We start from the raw sequence: 21322 nt of genomic DNA, 5'->3' as shown, positions 1-21322 counted from the left end.
TTCTGTTCTCCCTTGTTACCGGCAGGTAAGAGGCAGTTTGCACTGGTAGGGGCGCAGGGTGCTGCTCAGCTTGTAATTCCCGACATCGCGGCCGGCTCTGTTCCTTGGGGTTCGCTGTCCTCTTGCGGGGTTTTGTTTTTCTTTTTGTTTTTGCCTGGTGGGGGGTTCTGTCATTTTATTCAGTTTGTTTTTGCCCTTCCACTGTTCTCCTCGGTGGCGCCCCCTGCTAGGTCCTTGTGAGTGTACACGTCCCTGGGGTTCAGCTTTAGAAGTTTGCTTGGTAGTTTTGGGCGCCGGTTTGCAGCACCCTGCCTGGGACTACCTGAGCGCGAGTCCTCTTAAAGTAAACGCTCAGGACCCTGGGAATCCCCTAGGGGGCGCGTGGGTCCGATGGATGTGACCCCAGAGTCCCCACTCGCTGTGTGCGAGTTTGAGGGTTGCTCGGTCCCCTTGTCTCAGGGTGACCCTCATTGTTTTTGCCTCTGCCACGCTGCCTGTTGGGTCGGTGATACTTTCGACCCTGAGTCCTGTGAGTGTTGCTGCTTGCTTGTGACTCAATTTACCCAATCCTCTGATGATTCTATTCGGGTACAGGCGGCACGTGCGTTGCAGTCTAGGTTTCGTCTGTTGCAACGCGCTCGGTTGGTTGCTTCCCCGGATGCCCCGGGGCTGCCCCGCTTTGCTTTTCGAGACCCGGACTTGGGGGTGGGGGTCGCTTCGATCCTGGTTCAGTCCGCACCTCCTCGTCCTTCCCCTTCTGTTCGTTCTGGTCCCCCGCCCCTGCTTCCGGCCCCGAAGCGTCTGAGGGTTTCGGGGTCGGAGCAGGGGTTACTTAATCTCGAGACTCGGGCAGCTTCGGGGGTTGCCCCTTCCGGGGGGGTGGCAGAGGCATTCGAGTCTTGTCTCCCGGCCGAAGCTTCAGGGTCTGACCAGTGGGCCCCCCTTCCTCCAGCTTTTCCGGCTGCTCCGTCCTTGTCTTGTGGGGTCGGGGCTTGGGGAGAGGACTCGGCCTCGGGTCCTGTGGTGACGGACCTCGAGGCTGGGGAGGGGCTGACTTGGGGGCCTTGGGCCCCGCTGGACCCCGCCTGGGTTTTTCTTCCCACTGAGCGGGGCTTATTGTTACAAGGAGTGGGGTTTTCTTTCCCCCCCTCTGCGTACGAGTTGGATTTGGTGTCGGCCCCTCCCCGGGTACGGTTCCGTGTTCCCCCGGGTACGTCGGTTCCGTCCTTCCGGAGGTTTTCGGCTTATCGCATCCAACCTGGTGTGGTGCGAGCGGCCTTTGCAGCTTACCTCCTGCGTGACCCGGATTATGCCTCGGAAATGGATCCGTCCATGTTCAGGTTTGGGGCTTCGTTCCATTTCTGGCTCCGTTACGAGGTTCCGGAGTCGTCCTGGCTAGCAGACTGCCCCTTGTTTGGTCTGGATTCCTGGCATTCTTTCTGTCGTTCCCGCACGCTGGAGTGGCGGGAAGCTTCCACGGTGCTTCAGGTTTTCCTGGGGGGTGAACTTGAGTACCTGAATGAGTGCTTGTTTGCCCCTGCCCTTCCCCGCGATGTGGGCGTTATTCAGCTCCATGTGCAGGTTCCCTCCCTTTCGGCGGCGCTCGTGGCGGAGGACTTGCGCGCTCGGGGCCTTTTGTGTTCGGCCTTGCGGTTCTTTTCCCTCCTGGAGCTGTCTTCGGATTGGCTCGTGGAGGATGTGGGGACGCTTGGGTCAGTCCCGGGGTCCGGCACCTTGTCCTCGGCTGCGCGTTCGTCGGCTGCCTTGTTGAAGCTGTTCACGCCGATTTTGCGGGATGCGGTTTCCCTGTTCTATGCTTCCCGTCTCGCGTGTCGGCAGGCGGTGCTGGGTTCCTCCGTGGAATCTGCTTGGGCTCTGGCTCTTAGGCGTTCTTCACCTTTTTGTCCTCTCCTGTTTGGGGAGTCGGCTGTGGCGCAGTTTATTCAGGCTGCGTCGGCGGCTTGTCGTCCGATGTCGAACTTGTTGGTTTTCCGGGGGTCCCGGGGTGGGTCTTCCCGGAAAGGTCGTGCCAGGGCTCGGGGTTCCTCTCGTCGTGGTAGGCCTCTGGTGTCAGGTTTGGGGTTGGCTCCTCCTGCGGACCCTCCCTCGTCTGGTCGGCGCGGTGTTCGCGCTGTGCGGGGTTCTGGGTCTCGTAAGGGTCGCCGGCCCTTTCGCGGTTTGCCCCTTTGACGGGGCGATGGGGGGGCGGCTTGCGCTGTTCGCCCGCGCCTGGTCCCACGATTCGTGGGCCTTTCGGGTCGTGTCTCGCGGCCTGCGGTGGCGTTGGGTGGCCCCTCCCCCCTTTGGGGGGTCGGGGCTGGCAGGGCAGGCTTCTTCCCCTGCGCTCTGTCGAGTCGTCTTGGAGTGGGTACGCTTGGGCGTCGTCGAAACGACGTCGTCCCTCAGATGGGTTTCCCGTCTGTTTCCGGTTCCGAAACGGGACTGCGCGGACCTGCAGTTCATTCTGGACTTGTCCCGTCTGATCCCCTGGGTTCATTGCCCCTCCTTTTGGATGACTACGCTGTCTCAGGTTCGGCTCCTCTTGGAGCCGGGAGCTTGGATGGTGTCCCTGGACCTCCGGGACGCTTATTGGCATGTCCCGATTCATCCGCGGTTCAGGGACTGGCTCGGTTTTGTAGTGGGGCGTCTGAGTTACCGCTTTCGTTGTCTCCCGTTCGGGTTGAACCTGGCACCTCGCGTGTTCACACGCCTTACACGGGTTGTGGTGGCTCGTTTGCGTCTCCTAGGTGTTCGGGTGTTGGCCTACCTCGACGACTGGCTGGTTTGGGCTCCCAGCCAGTCAGCTTGCTTGCTAGCCAGGGATTTGGTTCTTTCCCAGCTCGCCGGGTTCGGGTTCTTGGTGAACTGGAGGAAGTCCCATCTGGGTTCCCTCTCAGGTTCGGACTTGGCTGGGTCTCGTGTGGGACTCTCGAACCGCCTCCTTGTCTCTCCCTCCGGAGTCTCTCCTGCGGCTGCGGTCCCGCCTTCGTCTGTTTCTGGAGGGCCCTCGGGTCACCCGGCGGTTGCTCGAGGGGCTGTGCGGGAGCCTGAACTTCGCGATGGTGGTCTACCCGCCGGGTCGGGTTTGGCTTCGACGGCTGTTCTGGTTCCTTCGGGGTTCCCCCTTCCGCCTCTCTCGCGATCGCAGAGTTCGACCCCCGGGGGACTTGCGTCGGTTGCTGCGTCACCGGCTTCCTCTTCGGGTTTTTCGGGGTTCAGTGCCTTGGCGCCTACCCGAGCCCTCGCTCGATGTGTACACGGATGCGTCGTCTCTCGGCTGGGGTTTTGTGACCAGTGCTCACCAGGCTGGCCAGGGGCGTTGGGATCCATCCTTCCGTCGAGCTCACAGTACGGTGCGGGAGTTCGCGGCAGTGTGGTTTGCTCTGGGGAGGATTCGGGTGGCCCGCGGATCGACGATTCGGCTCCATTCGGACTGCTCTCCGGTGGTTCATTGCCTGAACCGCGGGGGTTCGATGCGGTCCTTGTCTCTTTGGGGTTGGTCGCTTCGGGTGACTCGTCTGCTGAGTTCTCGGGGTTTGGCTCTCCTGGCGGTTCACGTACGGGGCGTGTCCAACGTCTTGGCCGACGCCCTGTCTCGCTTCGTTCCCCTCTCCACGGAGTGGACGGTCGACGACGAGTCCTTCCGTTGGCTTTGCCAGACGTTCGGGCGCCCGGAGGTGGACCTCTTCGCGTCGGCGTGGTCGCGGCGTCTTCCAGTTTATACGGCGCCCTTCCCCGATTGCGAGGCCGTCGGGGTCGATGCCTTTCGGCTCGACTGGTCGAGGTGGGGGTTCCTGTACCTCTTTCCCCCGGTTCGGCTGTTGCTCCAGGTCCTGACTCGCTTAGAGACTTACCGGGGGAGAGTTGTCCTTCTGGCCCCTTGGTGGCCGGCCCAGCCTTGGTTTCAGGCGCTGGTTGCTCGGTGTCCGAACCCGAGGGTTTTCCCGCGGCTCCGCCTCTTTCAGCAGATCGGGCTGGTACGTCATGTAGCTGGTTCGATCTTCTCCTCGAGTCTTCGCGTATGGTTTTTTGACTCGAGTCTATCATCATCTCTATGGTGATCAGGTGGCCTCCTTGTTGGTGTCCCACCTGAGGGCTTCTTCTCGGCGGCAGTATGAAGTTTCCTGGCGGTCCTTCCGTTTCTTTTTGCGTCTTCGTCGTCTTAGCTCCTTGTCTGTTCGGGTGGTCTTGTCCTTCCTCTCGTGGTTGTTTCAGGACCGTCATCTTATGCCTAACACTGTCGCTTCGTATCGTGCGGCGCTGGCGGAGCCGCTTCAGCTTGCTTTCGGTATCGATGTTACGTCTGCGCCGTTTCGCAAGCTGTCTCGTGCATTGTTTCACCTCCGGCCTGCTCATGCATCGCCTGAGCCGTCCTGGTCTTTGGACAGAGTGCTCGCTTTCCTTTCATCTCCTCGTTTCGTTGTGGCCCCTTCGGTCCAGGATTGTTTTTCCAAGGCACTTTTCTTGTTGGCTTTGGCCTCTGGGGGTCGGGTAGGGGAGCTTCATGCTCTCCTCCGGCGCAGGGGTTTCTGCTCTTTTGGTCGTGGTGATAGTTTTGTTCGTTTGCAGCCGTCTCCTTCTTTTCTGGCGAAGAATGAGACTGCTGCGTTCCGGAGGGGTCCATGGGTGGTTGATGCTTGGTTGGTCAGGCCGGGGGTGCATCATGTTTTGTGTCCGGTTGCGGCGCTTCGCCGTTATTTGCGCGCCACAGCTTCTGTGTCCGGGGACGCGCTGTGGGTTGATCCGGTTTCCCTTCTTCCCTGTTCGCGGGTTCGGGTCTCTCAGGTCGTCCGCAGGGTTATTAGGTCCAGCCAGCCTGCGGTCTATCCCCGTGCCCATGACGTTCGTAAGTTTGCGGCTCTTGCTGCCGTCTTTGGGAATATGTCTTGGTCTGATATTCGGGGGCGGGGATTTTGGCAGTCGAACAGGGTCCTGGCTGCTCGTTACCTTGTGAATGTCCCTGGGCCTCGTCGGGCCTGTGTTGCTTTGGGTCGGCGGTTGCAGCCAGTTGTCTCGGCTTCGAGTTGAGGGGTGAGCAACGACCGCCTCCCGGGTAAGTCCCTCTTTTTCTGTCTGTGGGTAGTTAGCTCCGGGGAGCCGACGGGGCTCCCCCCAGAAAACCAGCGTTGAATGTAATGAAACGCCCTTTTCTGGGTGAGTCCCGGAGGCTCCCCGGCATCCCTCCCTCCCTCCGGTCGGCGGTTTTTCGCGTTTTTGACATCCAGCCTCAAGAACTGAGGTGTGGGTAGCCGGCGCGGGGGGTCTGGGGCTCCCCCTTCCCCCTCCCGGGGAGGGGGGAGCTGCGCAGACAGCGGCGCGGCAGTGTGTGACGTCACACTAGTTTGCTTGTTTTCGGTTGGGGAGTTCTATCCACTAGTTCGGTTTTAGGTAGCAATTTTAACCAGAATAGGGGTTTGTTTTGGGGCGCTTACCTTTCTGGGTGCCTGTTCCGGTCGATGGCAGACATAGAATGCTTCCAACTACACGGGGGCTTCTATAGGCCATTGCTCCCCTTGCCTCTCTGAGGGGGCCCGGTTCTGGCCGTGGTCCCCGGTAGGCCTAAGAACTCCATACACATGACTGATGCCAAAGTCTGACATTAGCATATCAGCCTGGGATAGCTCCGGGAAGCCTCCGGGACTCGCCCAGAAAATGGCGTTTCATTACATTCAACGCTGGTTTTCTTAGCACTTCCATCATGTTTTTCACTCCATTAAATGTCACCCTTAAGGGGCGGTTCTTTTCTTTCTCATATTTTCCTATTCTTCTAAAATCACAGACATTTTCCTTTGAGCCTTCTCCTAAACCTACTATTTTCTCTATAATTTTCATCTCTTCTGCCGCTCGGTCCACCCTAGATGAAATTTCCTTCTCTAAACATCCAAAAATGATTATGGACTTAGTTCTATCTGCAGTGTTTTGTACCAGTTTACTGTTGGTAACCAGTTCTTTCCTAATTGCTTGCCTAATTTCTGCTTCTTGTTGGTCATTTCTGGTTTTGACTTCCGAACACACTTCTTTGATAGTCTCTTTCTCTTTTACAACTTCAGCATATGTCGCTTTTATTTCTTCTTTATACTTTTCTAGTTCTTTATTCACCTCCTCTATGTGAGTTGTCAGTGAAGTTTCCAGTTGGAGATCCTTACCTAACTCTATGTTAGCCCTTAGGCTTGCTTGGAGTTGTTCACCATATGAGTCTATTTTCTTGTTTATTTCTTCAAAGTCACCACACTTCACTTTCCATGCCTCATTTTCTTTCACTAGTTCCTTGATTTGCTCCTCCTGATTTGTTACCTTGTCTGTTAATGCAGTAATAATCTTACCTTGTTGCAGCATACTCCCTTTTAGAGTGCAAAGCTCACTCCAAAGAACTCCATTGTCCTCTTCCAATTTAAGCACTTTTTCTTCATACTTCTTTTGCATGTCCTCAATTATCTCTAACCTGCCAAGAACACCTCCTTTCCTTATATCTTGTGTTGAGAATCCTTTGAAACCATCATCTGTTGGTGTGTCTACCTTCTCAGTGGGGGTGGTGGCGGCGGCCATCTTTGATTTTGTTCTAGACCAAAACAAACTTTTCCACTCGGCTATTTTCACTCACTTTTACTTGTTTATTGTATTTTATTTGCTTTTACTCTTCCCTGAACCTTTATGTAACCTGGGACACCACTGTAGCCCTCAACCTGTTCCCAATACTTAGGTAATTCGATATTTCCAGGAGCTTGCTGCAGTGTGACTCCTGCCTCCTCCAGCTTCACCTTCACTCCACCTCCACTTCCTCCACGTGTGTGTGTACGCATGTGCATGTGTACGCGGTGTGTGTTTGTGTGTGTACATGTGTATACACACGTGTGTGTAACATATCTTGTGTGTTTGTGTATATGTATATGTATGTGTATATACATAATGTGTATATGTGTGTGTACTTTTTCTTTCGGAAGGGGTTTTGTTCCCGTCTCTGTTGACGGGGCGCTGGGGGGGAGCAGCTTGTTCTGTTGACTCTCGCATGGTCCCGCTGTTGGTGGAGGCTTTTGGTTGTCTTCCGGCCTCTGGTGGCGTCGGTAGACGGCTTCTCCCCCTTTGGGGGGGGGGGAATTCAGAGCTGGTGGGGTGGGCTTCTTTCCCTGCGCTTCGTCATGTCATCTTAGTGGGTGCGTTGGACGTGGTCGATCCGCCCCATCCTTCTGGGGTTCCCGACTGCTCCTTGCAGTCATGGGCCTTTCGCATCTGCAGTTCTTCTGGACTTCTTCAGTCTGCGCCCTGGATTCTATGCCCTCCTCGGAGGACTGTTGTCCCCTGTCCGGCTTCTGTTGGGGCCGGGTGCCTGGATGGTAGCCCTGGACCTCCAGGTCACTTCTTGGCACGTTCCTCTCCAGTTTTCTGGGACTGGCACAGTTGGTGGTGGGGCTTCAGGCTTGCTGCTTTTGTTGCCTTCCCTATTTTGTAATGGGCACTTGGTATATTTTTTTGCAACTTTACTGGATCTTAGTGCCCTGTCTGAGTCTGAGATTCGGTGTCTGGCCTACCTCGACGACTGGCTGGTGTGGGCTCCCAGTCAGTCCGCTTTTCTGCCCGCCAGGGGTGTGGTTCTTTCCAGATCGCCAGGTTTGGTTTCCTGGTGATCTGGAGGCCATTCCATCTGTTTCCATCCTGGGTTCGGACCTGGGCCTTGTTTAGGACTATTGGGCCACTCATTGTCTTTCCCTCCAGAAGTGTTACTGCGGCTGTGGTCCCGCCTTCGGCTGTACATGAGGGGGTCCCGGGTTGCTCAGCGATTGCTTGAGCAGTTGTGCGGGAATCTGAACTTCGACGTGCTGGTCTGCCCGCTGAGTCAGGTTTGGCTTCGGCGCCTGTTTGGTTCCTTCGGAGACTCCCCTTCCTCCTCTTGCATTCGTTGGGTTCGTTCCTCCAGGGATCTTGTGTTGGTGCTGCGTCACCAGCTTCCTCTTTGGGGTTTTCGGGGTTCCGTGCCTTGGCACCTCCCTGAGCCTTCGCTCGATGTGTTCACGGACGGGTCATCTCTCGGCTGGGGCTTTGTGTCCAGTGTTCACCAGGTCGGCCAAGGTTGGTGGAGTCTGTCCGTCCGTCGGGCTCACAGCACAGTTCGGGAGTTCGTGGCTGTCTGGTTTGCGCTTCGGAGGGTTTGGGTCACTCGGTGCTCTACCATTCAGCTCTGTTCGGACTGTTCTCTGGCAGTTCTTGCCGGAACCACAGGGGTTTGGCTAACCGTGAGGTTCATGTCCGGGGTGTGTCCTGCATCCTGGCGGACAGCTGTCTCGGTTCATTCCTCTCTTCGCGGATTGGCCAGTCGTCGCCGACTCGTTTTGTTGGCTCTGTCGGACATGTGGACTCCTGGCCATGGACGTCTTCAAGTCAGCGTGGTCTAGGCATTCGCCCATTTTCTGTGGCGCCCTTTCCCACCTGCAAGGCATTCACGGTGGATGCTTTTTGGCAGAACTGGTCGAGGTGGGGGTACCTGTTCCTCTTCTTTCGGTCCAGCTGTTGCTTCGGGTTCTGTCTCGGTTGCAGCCCGTTCCCACGAGAGCAGTCCTTATGGTTCCTTAGTGGCCGGCCCAGCCTTATTTTCAGACTCTGCTTGATAGGTGTCCGAACCCGGGGCGTTTTCCCGCGGCTACGCCTCTTTCGGCAGGTCGAATCGGTCCTGTACGTGACTGGTTCGGCCTTCTCCTCGGCTCTTCGCGTCTGGTAATTTGACGCAGGTATCACCATCTCTGTGGTGTTCAGATGGCTTTGTAGCCGGTGTCCCACCTGCGAGCTTCGTCTTGGCGACAGTATGACATTTCGTACGCTTTCTCGTGTTTTGTTTCACCTCCGGCCTGCTCATGCATCGCCTAAGCCGTCCTGGTCCTTGATCAGGGTGCCTTCTTATCTTCTCCTCAGTTTGTGGTAGCCCCTTCGGTTCAGGTTTCTGCTCTTTGGTACTGGTGGTAGATTTGTACGTGTGCAGCCTTTCTCCGTCCTGGCGACGGTCGAGACGGCTGCTTTCCGGAGGGGTTCTTGGGTTATTGATGCTTGATTGGTTTGGCCAGGGGTGCGTCCTGTGTTGTCCGGTTGTACTTTTTGCCGTTGCCTGCGTACCGTGTCTGGGGATGCGCTGTGGTTGATCCGGTTCCCCTCGTTCCCTGTTTTCAGGGCTCGAGTCTCCCAGGTCGTCCGCAGAGTTTTTCATTCTTCCAGCCTGCGGGCTGTCTTTGGCTCATTTCGGGCACAGGGATTTGAGGGTCGCACAGGTTCTTGGCCGCCCATTCTTTATGCGCGTCTGCTCCTGTGCGTTCTTGTTGCCTTGGGTCGCAGGTTGCGACCTGTTGTCTCGGCTTTGCGTTGCAGAGTTTGTGGCGGCCGCCTCCCGGGTTGGCCCCTTCTTTTCCTTCTCTTTGGGTATGAAGCTCCAGGGAGCCGTAGGGGCTCCCCACAGAAAACCAGCGTTGAATGTAATGAAACGCCATTTTCTGGGTGAGCCCCGGAGGCTCCCTGGCAACCCTCCCTCCCACCGATCGGCTGTTTTTTCGCGTTGGTTGAAGCTTAGCTTTCGAACTGAAGCTTGGCAGCCGGTGCAGTAGGTCCGGGGCTCCCCCCTCCCCCTCTCGGGGCGGGGAGAGCTGCACGGACGATTGGCGCGGCAATATAGTGTGATGTTTGCTTGTTTCCTAGTGATTGTAGGGAGTTTCTACCTCTTTGTTTGTTTTTTTGTTTTATTTTTTTATGATGTGGGGTTTGTTTTGTTATGCCTACCTATCTGGGTGCCTAACCCCGGTCGATGGCAGATAAGGTAAACCCCAACCACAAAGGGGTTTTCCAGGGCCATTGCTCCCTGAAACCTCTCTGAAGGGGCCAGGTTCTGGCGCTGGTCCCTGGTAGGTCTGAACTCCTTAGCTAATGTCTCGGTCTAATATAACATACATTAGCCCGATAAGCTCCAGGGAGCCTCTGGGGCTCACCCAGAAAATGGCGTTTCATTACATTCAACGCTGGTTTTTTGGATGATTCCCGGAGGCTACCCGGCATCCCTCCCTCCCTCCGGTCGGCGGCGTTTTTTGCGTATTTTGACATCCAGCCTAAGAACTGCCAGTTGGATTGCCGGCGTGGAGGGTCTGGGGCTCCCCCTTCCCCCTCTCAGGGAGGGGGGGGGTGGCGCTGCGACGTGATGACGTCATGCTAGTTTGATAATTTTGTTTGGGGAGTTCTGTCCACTCGTTCGGCTTTCGGTAGCGATATTTTCACCAGAATGGGGGTTTGTTTTGGGGCGCTTACCTTTCTGGGTGCCTGTCCCGGTCGATGGCAGACATAGAATGCTCCCAATCACAAGGGGGTTTCTATAGGCCATTGCTCCTCGTGCCTCTCTGAGGGGTCCAGGTTCTGGCTCGTGGTCCCCGGTAGGCAAGAACTCCTAGCACTTTGACTGATGCCAGAAAGTTATACATATCCATTCAGCCTGGATAGCTCCGAGGAGCCTCTGGGACGCCTCCGGAACTCGCCCAGAAAATGGCGTTTCATTACATTCAACACTGGATTTTTGTTGACTTTGCTTTTGGGGGGTTGGGTTGGGGGGTGACTTCTTGCACTTCTCTGGTGCCGAGGTTGCTGCTCCTTTGGCCTTGGGGGCGTTTTGTTCGTTTGCAGCCGTCTCCTTCTTTTCTGGTGAAGGATGAGATGGCGGGCTTCTGGAGGGGTCCATTATTGTGATGCTTGGTTAGTCAGGCCGGGGTGCATCATGTTTTGTATCCGGTTGTGGCTCTTCGCCGTTATCTGCATGCTTCTGGTTCTGGATCTGTGGACGTGCTTTGGGTAGATTCGATGTCCCTCATTCCCTCATTCCAGGGGCTCCAGTCTCTCAGGTTGTCTATAGGATTATCAAGTTTATCCAACCTGCGGTCTTTAGTAACATGTCTTGGGTTGACATTTGGGAGATCGAACTTGGGTTTTAGAGGTTGAACAGGGTCCTGGCCGCCCATTATCTTGTTACCGTTCCGGGTTCTCAGCGGCCTTATGTGGCTTTGTGGAAGCCAGTTGTCCCATCTTTGTCATGAGGCACACGATGCTGCCACCTCCCAGGTAACTCCCTCTACTTATGTGTGGGTATATAGGTTCAGGGAGCCGATGGAGCTCATCTCAGAAAATCAGTGTTGAATGTAATGAAATGCCATTTTCTGGGTTGAGCCCCAGAGGCTTCCTGACACCCCTCCCTCCCTCCAGTCGGCGGTTTGTTATCAGTCAACAAACTGCCGGTGTCACTGAGCACTTGGGCCACTGGGGCAGGGGGCCCCCTCGCCCCTCCAAGGAGGGGGGTTAATGAGCAGGTGTGCTAGTTGACTGGATTGGCTCGTTTGTTGTTTCCTCTTGGGGAGAGTTCTTGGACTCTGTTCGGTCTTGGGTTGCAATGCTTTACCAGTAGGGGTTTGTAATGGTTCACCTACCTTTATGGATGATACCCCCGGTCGAGGGTAGACATGAATATACTCTCAATAAGTGGAGCGTTCATAAGCCATTGCTCCTTGCATATCTCTGAGGGAACCAGGTTCTGGCTCGTGGTTCCCAGTAGGCAAAAAACTCCAATTAACTGATGCTCTGGAGTAATATAGCGGAGGGGAGCCGACGGAGCTCACCTCAGAAAATGGCATTTCACTACATGTAACGCTGGTTTTATGACAGTTCATAAGAAATAATGTAAGTATCAATACTATATTTATCACATTTCGAAGGGATGATGCTCCCATCCAGTGATACTGGGAAATAGGGTAATAATGATGATGATATTCACCTTCAACATCGTTCTCTCATGCACTTCACTAGCTTTCTGTAACTCTCAGAGTATGCTCTTATAATAACATTTTTCTTTTATGATGCGTGCAAAGGTCAAGGCGGGAGAGCATCGGTGATTGGTGGGTTGATGATTGTGGGAGCCAGCATGGTGGAGCTGGAGGGGCTTCAGCTCCAGGCATGGATGAAGCATCTGTACCCTCCATTAAGAGTACATCAAGTCTTGATCCAGAGTTGTCTCTTCATCCTTTCTCTGTACTTAGTCAGTAAGTTTCCTATTTGCTTTTGTTTAGTATTTTGTCCAAGCTAATAGCCTGGGTGGAGTAGTGGGATGAGACAAGGATATAGGAGTGGAGGATAGGAATATTGTTACGTACTGATGATAATGTTTTATTGGGAAGCTGGCAAATGAATGGCAACTTACTGAGAATTCATTTCATACAAAATGCAAAAGTTATAAAACCAGCGTTGAATGTAATGAAACGCCAGTTACTGGGTGAGCCCCAGAGGCTACCTGAAGCAATCATACATCATACTTGGTGATGTCAGTGCCATACTACTTACTGCCATCAGTCATGGAGTTATATATGCCTACCAGGGACCACGAGCCAGAACCTGGTCCCCTCACAGAGGCACAGGGAGCGATAGCTTATGAGCACTTTACATTTAAAAGTTATCATTATTGCCACCCAGAAAGATAAGTGAATCAAAACAGACCACTGCATGGTTAAAAAGAGACTGCAGCCCCAAAATTGCCAAAAGAACTCCTCGAGAATGAAAATAAACAAAAAAATTTTAAACTAGCCCCCCCCCAACTGGTTTGTTCTACCCCCTTGCTTAGGAGAGGAGAGAACCGGCCCAGGGTCAGGCAGGCCCGACATCAATCTGTTTTAGACTGATGTGTGTGCCTGGTAGCCGTCGTTTCTTTGGCTCTGATTTCTCATTTTTTATTGGTGTTTTTGCCTTTGGGACCATGTTCTGGGTTGCATGTTCTTTCCATAGTCAGTTCATCTTCTGCTAGTTGGTGCTGACAATGCCAGAGTCAAAGGGCTCAATGTCAGGGTCAAGCCAAGGGCAACAAATTAAACAAGAGCCCAAAACCAATCATTACTGCAAATGGGATATGCTGTATGTAAATACTGTATGGGTTATCCGGAAAAACGAATGGAACATGCAAATCTGATCACCATAGAAAGTGTACGAATATTCTTAGCACAGGAAAATGTTCAGAAGCTGCAATTTTTCCACCCAGAACTTTGTAAGAGCTCTTTAAACAAGAAATAATGTTTCAACAGAGACTATCCTGCCTTTCATATAAGAGGAACAAGGTTCATAAAACCAAAAAAAAAGTCGCTATGAAAACTGCGACAACTCTACATACAGTATTGTACCAGGAAGATTTTTAGCAAGAGGAAGAGGAGAAGAATGGCTAAAAATGTAGACTCTACCACCAACTTGGTCAAATGCAAAGGAAGGAGGACACAAGCATAGTGGCCCTCTTCTTGAGGTTATCTTGAGATGATTTCGGGGCTTAGCATCCCTGCGGCCCGGTCCTCGACCAGGCCTCCTTTTTGTTACACCCCCCTAGGAAGCAGCTTGTATTAGCTGCCTAACTCCCAGTTACCTGTTTACTGCTAGGTGAACAGGGGCATCAGGGTGAAATAAACTTTTTGCCCATTTGTCTCCGCCTCCACCTGGGATCGAACCCGGAACCTCAAGACTACGAATCCGAAGCGCTGTTCATTCAGCTGTCAGGCGCTTTAGCTCTTACCAGAACCCCCAGATATTAACATTTTGTAAAACATCCAGCACTTCTACAAATATGATAACATCATTTATATTTGCCAACATTCAGTGTATAAAAACATGCAAATCAAACAGTCCACTTTACTGCTGGCCTCCTAAATGAGGCAAATGCAGTGTTTGCAGCCTTATCTGAAACTCACACAAAAGATTACTATGATAGTGAAATGTGGATATCATTTCTAGAGTACAGTCTTTTCAGATGTGACAGGAAATACAGACTACAGGGTGGGGTCAGCCTGTACATCAAAGACACACACATCTGCACTGAGCCCCGGAGGCTCCCTAACACCCGCCCCTTCCTTTGGTCGGCGGCTTTCATCATTCTAGAACTGGATTGGTGGGTTGCCGGCTCACCGTCCTCCTGCACGGAAAGGGGTTTGCACTAATAAGCAGGGGCTAGTTGGATTAAGTGTTGCTTGTTTGTTTTCTTTCTGGGGGAGTTCTTTTGCTCTGGAGGATGTAGCTCACGGCTTGGCATACGTTCTGTCTGTCCTGCACGCTTGAGTGGAAGGATGCTCAGACAGTGTTGCAGGTTTTCCTGGGAGGGCGAGTTCGAGCACCTTAATGCGTGTTTGTTCGCCCCTGCCCTTTCGCGGGATGTTGGTGTGATACAGCTTCATGTGCAGGTTCCCTCCCTTTGGCTGCCTTGGTTATGGAGGATTTGCGTACTCGTGGCCTGCTGGCTACGGCCCTGTGTTTCTTTTCCCTCCTCGGATTGGCTTGAGTTGAGTGTGGGGACGCTGGGGCCGCCGCTGGGTCGGGTGCACTGCCCTCAGCAGTGCAGGTGTCTTCTGCCTTGTTGAAGCTGTTCGTGCCGCTCCTGCGGAATGCAGTTTCGCGGTTTTATGCATCTCGCCTCGCGTGTCGGCAGGCGGTGCTTACGTCTTCCTTGGAATCCGCGTGGGCCCTGGCTCTTAGGTTGTCCTCGCCTTTTTGTCTGTTGCTGTTTGCAGAGTCTGCGGTGGTGCAGTATCTGCAGGCGGCTTCGGTTAGTTGTCAGCCTATGTCGAACTTGTTGGTATTCCTTGGAGCTCGTGGGGGGCCTTCCCGTAAAGGTCGTGCCAGGGCTTGGGGTTCCTTCCGTCATGGTAGGCCAGTGGTGCCAGATTTGGGGCAAGCGCAGCCTTCGGTTCTGTCTGTTTCTGGTCGGTGCGGGGATTGCCCTGTGCACCGCTTAGGTTCTCGTAAGGTGCGTCATCCCTTTCGTGGTTCGTCCCATTGACGGGGCAATTGGGGGGGAGGCTCGCTCTGTTCACTCGCACCTGGTCCCATGATTTGTGGGCTTTATGGGTCATTTTGTGCGGCCTGTGATGGCGTTGAGTGGCTCTTCCTCCCTCGGGGGAGGCTCAGGGCTCGCAGGGCAGGCCTCTTCTCCTGCGCTTTGTCAAGTCATCTCGGAGTGGGTTCGCTTGGGCATGGTCGAAACAACCTCGTCCCTCAGGTAGGTTTCACATCTGTTTCCAGTTCCGAAACGGGACTGCGCGGACCTCCAGTTCATTCTGGACTTGTCCCGCCTGAACCCGTGGGTTTATTGCTCCTCCTTCAGGATGACTACTCTGTTCCAGGTCCTTCTTCTATTGGAGCTAGGCGCTTAGATGGTGTCCCTGGACCTCAAGGACGTATATTGGCAGGTTCCGGTTCATCCGAGGTTCAGGGACTGGCTCGGTTTTATTGTGGGGGGGTCAAGCTTACCGCTTTCATTGCCTTCTGTTCGGCTTAAATCTGGCGCCTCGCTTGTTCTCTTGCCTTACTCGGGTCATGGTGGCCCGGCTGCGTCTGTTAGGTGTTCGGGTTCTGGTCTACCTCGACAACTGGCAGTTTTGGGCTCCCAGCCAGTCGGCATGTCTGCTTGCCAGGGATTTGGTCCTTTCCCAGCTTGCCGGGTTCAGGTTCTTGGTGAACTGGAGGAAGTCCTATCTGGTTCCCTCTCAGGTTCGGTCTTGGCTGGGTCTTCGGTGGGCTGCTCGTACCGTTTCTTTGTCTCTTCCTCTGGCGGCTCTGCTTCGCCTGCGTCTGTTCCTGAGGGGCTACCGGGTCACATGGCAGTTGCTCGAGAGTTTCTGCAGGAGCCTGAACTTTGCCATGTTGGTCTACTCGCCAGGTCGGGTGTGGTTTCGTTGGCTGTTCTGGTTCATTCGAGGACGTCTCTTTCGCCCCTCTCTTGCGATCGCTGGGTTCGACGCCCAGGGGTCTTATGTCAGCTGCTGCATCGCCGGCTTCCTCTTCGGGTTTTTCGGGGTTCAGTGACTTGGCACCTACCCGAGCCCTCGCTAGATATGTTCACGGACGCGTCATCTCTTGGCTGGGGCTTTGTGAACAGTGCTTACCTCGCCGCCCCTGGCCGGCGAGGTGACTCACAGCACGGTGCAGGAGTTTGCGGCAATGTGGATGTCGCTCAGGAGGGTTCGGGTTGCTCGCAGATCGAAGATTAGGCTCCATTCGAACTGGTCCCTGGTGGCTCCTTGCCTGAACTGCGAGGGTTCCATGCGGTCCTTGGCTTTTTGGGGCTGGTCACTTCGGGTGACTCGTCTGCTGAGTTCTCGGGGTTTGGCTTTCCTGGCGGTTCACGTTCAAGTGGTATCCAATATCTTGGCGGACAGCCTGTCCCGGTTCATTCCCCCGTCCAGCTAGACGGGGAAATGGATGGTCAACGCCAGTTCGTTCAGTTGGCTCTGCTAGACGTTCTGGCCTCCGGAAGTGGATCTCATCATGTTGGCATGGTCGAAGCGTCTCCCAGTATACGTGGCGCCCTTCCCTGACTGCGAGGCCATCGGGGTCGATGCCTTTCAGCGAAGTGGGGTTACATATAGCTCTTTCCCCCGATTCAGCTGTTGCTCCAGGTCCTGGCTCGCTTGGAGACTTACCAGGGAGGAGTTGTCCTGGCTCCTTGGTGGCTGGCCCAGCCTTGGTTTCAGGCGCTGCTTTCTCGGTGTCCGAATCCGAAGGTCTTCCCGCGGCTCCGCCTCTTTCAGCAGATCAGTCCAGCCCGGTATGAGGCTGGTTCATTCTTCTCTTCGAGTCTTCGCGTCTGGTGTTTTTTATTTGAGTTTATCATCATTTGTATAGTGTGCAGGTGGCATCATTATTGGTCTCCCACCTGCGTGCTTTGTCTCGGCGACAGTATGAAGTTTCTTGGCGGTCCTTCCATTTTTTCCTATCACTGTGTAGGTGTTCTTCAGTCTCTGATAGGGTTGTTTTGTCCTTTCTTGGTTGTTCCAGGACCATCATCTTATACCGAACACTGTTGCCTCGTATCGTGCGGCATTGGCGGAGCCGTTTCAGCTTGCTTTCGGTGTTGATGTTACTTCTGCCACGTTCCACAAGCTGTATCGTGCGTTGTTTCACCTTCGGCCTGCTCATGTAGCTCCTGAGCCATCCTGGTCTTTGGACTGGGTGCTTTCGTTTCTCTCTTCTTCTCGGTTTGTTGTGGCCCCTTCTGTTGAGGATTGTTTTTCCAAGGCACTTTTCCTGTTGGCATTGGCCTCTGGGGGTCTGGCCGGAGAGCTTCATAATTTCCTCCAACGCAGGAGTTTCGGCTGTTTTGGTCCTGGTGGTCATTTTGTTCAGTTGCAGCTGTCTCCTTCTTTTCTGGTGAAGAATGAGACGGCTGCATTCCGAAGGGGGCCTCTGGTAGTTGATGCTTGGTTGGTCAGGCCGGGGGTGCATCATGTGTTGTGTCCAGTTGCGGCTCTCCGCCATTATTTGCGCACCACTGCTTCGGTGGCTGGGAATGCGCTTTTGGTTGATCCAGTTTTCCTTCTTACCTGTTCCCAGGCACGGATCTCCAGGGCATCTGCAGTGTTAAGTCTAGCCAGCCTGCAGTCTATCCCCATGCCCACGACGTTCGTAAGTTTTCTGCTTTGGCTGCCGTCTTTGGCAACATGTCTTGGGTTGACATTCGGGCTCGGGGTTTTTGGAGGTTGAACAGGGTCCTGGCAGCTCGCTACCTGGTGAATGTCCCTGGACCTGGTTGGGCCTGCATTGCATTGGGTCGGTGGTTGCAGCCAGTTGTCTCGACTTCGTGTTGAGGAGTGAGGACAGACCACCTTGATACCTGCTTGATGGGGTTCTGGGAGTTCTTCTACTCCCCAAGCCCGGCCCGAGGCCAGGCTTGACTTGTGAAAGTTTACACCACGGAGTCAACAGTCTCCTTGGTGTAGTGGTAAGACACTCGCCTGGCGTTCCGCGAGCGCTTTGTCATGGGTTCGTATCCTGGCCGGGGAGGATTTACTGGGCGCAAATCCTTAACTGTAGCCTCTGTTTAACTCAACAGTAAAATGGGTACTTGGTTGTAAAAACGATTCTTCATGGCGGGGATCGTATTCCAGGGACCTGCCCGAAACGCCACGCGTTCTAGTGGCTGTACAAGAATGTAACAACTCTTGTATATATCTCTCAAATCTCTCAAATTGGTCCACCAGGCTGTTGCTTGGAGCGGCCCGCAGGCCGACATACCCATCACAGCCTGGTTGGTCTGGCACTCCTTGAAGAAAACAATCTTGTTTTCTCTTGAAAATGTCCATGGTTGTTCCGGCAATATTTCTGATGCTTGCTGGTAGGACGTTGAACAACAGAGGACCTCTGATGTTTATACAGTGTTCTCTGATTGTGCCTATGGCACCTCTGCTCTTCACTGGTTCTATTCTGCATTTTCTTCCATATCGTTCACTCCAGTACGTTTTATTTTACTGTGCAGATTTGGGACCTGTCCCTCCAGTATTTTCCATGTGTATATTATTTGATCTCTCTCGTCTCCTTTCTAGTGAGTACATTTGGAGAGCTTTGAGACGATCCCAATAATTTAGGCGCATTATCTCGTCTATGCGTGCCGTATATGTTCTCTGTATTCCCTCTATTCCCTCTATTTACACCTCTCGGGTAAGTCCCTGTTTTTTCCTTATCTTTGGGTAGTTAGCTCCAGGATGCCGACGGGGTTCCTTCCAGAAAACCAGCGTTGAATGTAATGAAAAGCTGTTTTCTGGGTGAGTCCCAGAGGCTCCCCGGCATCCTTCTCCTCCCCCCTGGTTGGCAGTGTTTTTCGCGTTTTTTGACATCCTGCCTAAGAATTGAAGTTTGGGTCACTGGCGCGAGGGCCTGGGGGCTCTTGCGCAGACAGCAGTGCGGCAACATGATGACGTCATGCTTGTTTGCTAATTTTCGTGTGGGGAGTTTTGTCTACTTGTTCAGCTTTTAGTAGCAATACTTTCTCCAGAATAGGGATTTGTCTTGGGGCGGCTACCTTTCTGGGTGCCTGTCTCAGTCGATGGCAGACAGAATGCTCCCAACCACATGGGGGTTTCTATAGGGCCATTGCTCCTCGTGCCTCTCTGAGGGAGCCAGGTTCTGGCTTGTGGTCCCCGGTAGGCAAGAACTCCAAGCATATTGACTGATGCCAGAAAGATATTCACATCCATTCAGGCTGGATAGCTCCAGAAAGCCTCCAGGACTCACCCAGGTGATGGCGTTTCATTACATTCAACGCTGGTTTTTTGCCATTTCCTTTCACTTCTTCATTACTTTTTGGTCTCTGATCATTTGGTCTTTTCATACCTTTCTTGGTTGTTTCTTGATCAGCATCTCATGCCAGCATGGGTTCAGGGATGGTAAATTGTGCCTCAGGTTTAACCCTTAAAGTGTGCATCACGTCATATGACATGCTGGACGTTGTACCAGTAAACTGCGCATCACGTCATATGATGTGTTGGAGTACTACGCAAGATTTAAACAGCCCGCGGATACACGGGGTTCACCACACCTTCATCAGGGCTCTTGTAAACAGACGCCATTTTTAAAAAAAATCGTGGGCCAAACTCCCGGGTGTTATTGGCCTCAGTATTGAGTGAGCAACCAAGCCTGACGCACGCAGCATGAGCTAACAGCACTGCTGTTCAGCTTGTGACCACAGCATCGCCTAAAAATGCCAAATTATACTTGTTCATGCTATTATGTAGCGATGATATTATTACAGAAGACCCCTGACTGTGATAAAACTGACCAGGGTTCTGATAATAGCAGGATTGTGGTGATATTTAGCGCTGTGCGCCATGGAAGGAGGTGTAATGCTGTGGGAGGGAGGGTGGTGGCGATGTCTTTTGACTGTGTGTGGCCACCTTTTATTGACTGCACTCACCATACCAGCTTAGTGGTTCGCTATGGTGAACACAAATGTAGATACTTATATATAACGTGCGTATAGAGGGTATAAACAGCAAGAGAAGGTTTGGAGCCGCCATTTTGGTGAGAGCGGTGGCGTCGTCTGCACGACACCACCGTGCAGACGACGGTGTTGTTTACTGGTTACCACGATGGTCTTTGGGCACCATACCAGTTTATTTGTACAAGTATGATGAATAAAACAGGTAGATATTTATATATAATGTGTGTATATAGCGTAATAACACCACACAGTGTTGTTGGAGGAGAAATATTAGTGCGTCTGGCCTTGAGGGCGGCCGCCGATCAGCTGACTGTGTGAGTAGCCACATCTCTGTGCCTTTACTCACCATACAAGCTTAGATGTACAGTTATGGTGAACAAAACATGTAGATACTTATATATAACGTCTGTATATAGTGAATTATAGCAAAAACATTATTGTGGGAGGAGAATGTGGGTGAGTCAGATGACTGGAGGGAAGGGGGGGAGTGGCTGGCTGGTACACGGCGGTCACTCCTCATTACTTTTTGACTCATAATAGCTACTTAGTGGTTCGTTATAGTGAACAAAACATGCAAATACTTATATATAACCTGTGCTTATAGTGTAATAACCGACAAAGTATTTGTTCACTGATTGATGAACATAATTGAATCAACAATATGCACACCATATTTTTGAGTACACCAACGATTCACTCATTTTATTATATAAATATATCAAACTACACACTATTGAATAATATTACAGCAAAAAAAGTATGAAAAATCAATCAGAGACATTGAAATAATTCGGTAATTATCTCTTTGTGGCAACTCTGGCCTGACAGCTGGTGAGCAACAGACCGCCTGGGACGCACGCTGAGTCAGCGCCTATAATTTGCCAGACTTCCCCGCCCTATAGCGGGCAATATATGCCACTTACGATTTTATTTTTCCCGTGATCAGTGAACACAAATTAACAGGTTAGAAAGAAAAAATAATTTTTTTTTTTTTTCAAAATGACATGCGCCTGTGGGGATGGCACGATATTAGACCCCGAGCATGTTAAGGGTTAATAAAATTCTTTGACCAAGCAACAAAAATTAGGCAAGAAAGTGAAGGGTGGTCAGACTGCTTTTTGTTAGACTGTCAGAAAGCCTTTGACACTGTACCACATAAGAGGCTGTAACAAAAGTTGGAGAAACAGGCAGGAATAAAAGATGCTTTAGTGGATAAGGGAGTATCCAAGCAACAGGAAATAGCAAATAACTGTGAGGAGGAAGACCTGAGAGTGGTGAGATGTCACCAGCAGAGTCCCACATGGATTTGTATTTGAACCCATCCTGTTTCTGATATATGTAAATGATCTTGTAGGGGGAGTATTGACTCACTCCTATCTTTGTTTGCTGATGTTGCAAAAATCATGAGAAGAATCGTTACAGATGAAAATAGACAGAGATTACAGGACGACCTGGACAAGCTGTAGGAATGGTCTAGAAAATGGCTACTAATGTTTAACTCAGGTAAGTGTAAAGTAATGAAATTAGGTGAAGGGAGCAGGAGGCTGAACACAAGATACCATCTGGGAGATGAAATTCTGC

The 21322-nt window shown here is 52.6% G+C and overlaps 1 protein-coding gene across 4 annotated transcripts in view; it reads left to right on the top strand.

Moving 5' to 3' along the window:
- The window catches only part of Spt7, a 149816-nt gene that overhangs the window by 104209 nt on the left and 24285 nt on the right, over positions 1–21322 (top strand). For all 4 annotated transcript variants that reach the window (XM_069299991.1, XM_069299992.1, XM_069299990.1 and 1 more), the window contains one exon: positions 11874–12044. In XM_069299991.1, the coding sequence (XP_069156092.1) occupies positions 11874–12044 (171 nt within the window). The remainder of the gene's footprint in view (positions 1–11873; positions 12045–21322) is intronic.

This window comes from Procambarus clarkii, chromosome 43, assembly GCF_040958095.1.
Source record: "Procambarus clarkii isolate CNS0578487 chromosome 43, FALCON_Pclarkii_2.0, whole genome shotgun sequence".
In the NCBI taxonomy this organism is placed as follows: domain Eukaryota; kingdom Metazoa; phylum Arthropoda; class Malacostraca; order Decapoda; family Cambaridae; genus Procambarus; species Procambarus clarkii.
The sequence above is the reverse complement of the archived record's forward strand: the minus strand, read 5'-3'. Positions and strand labels throughout refer to the sequence as shown.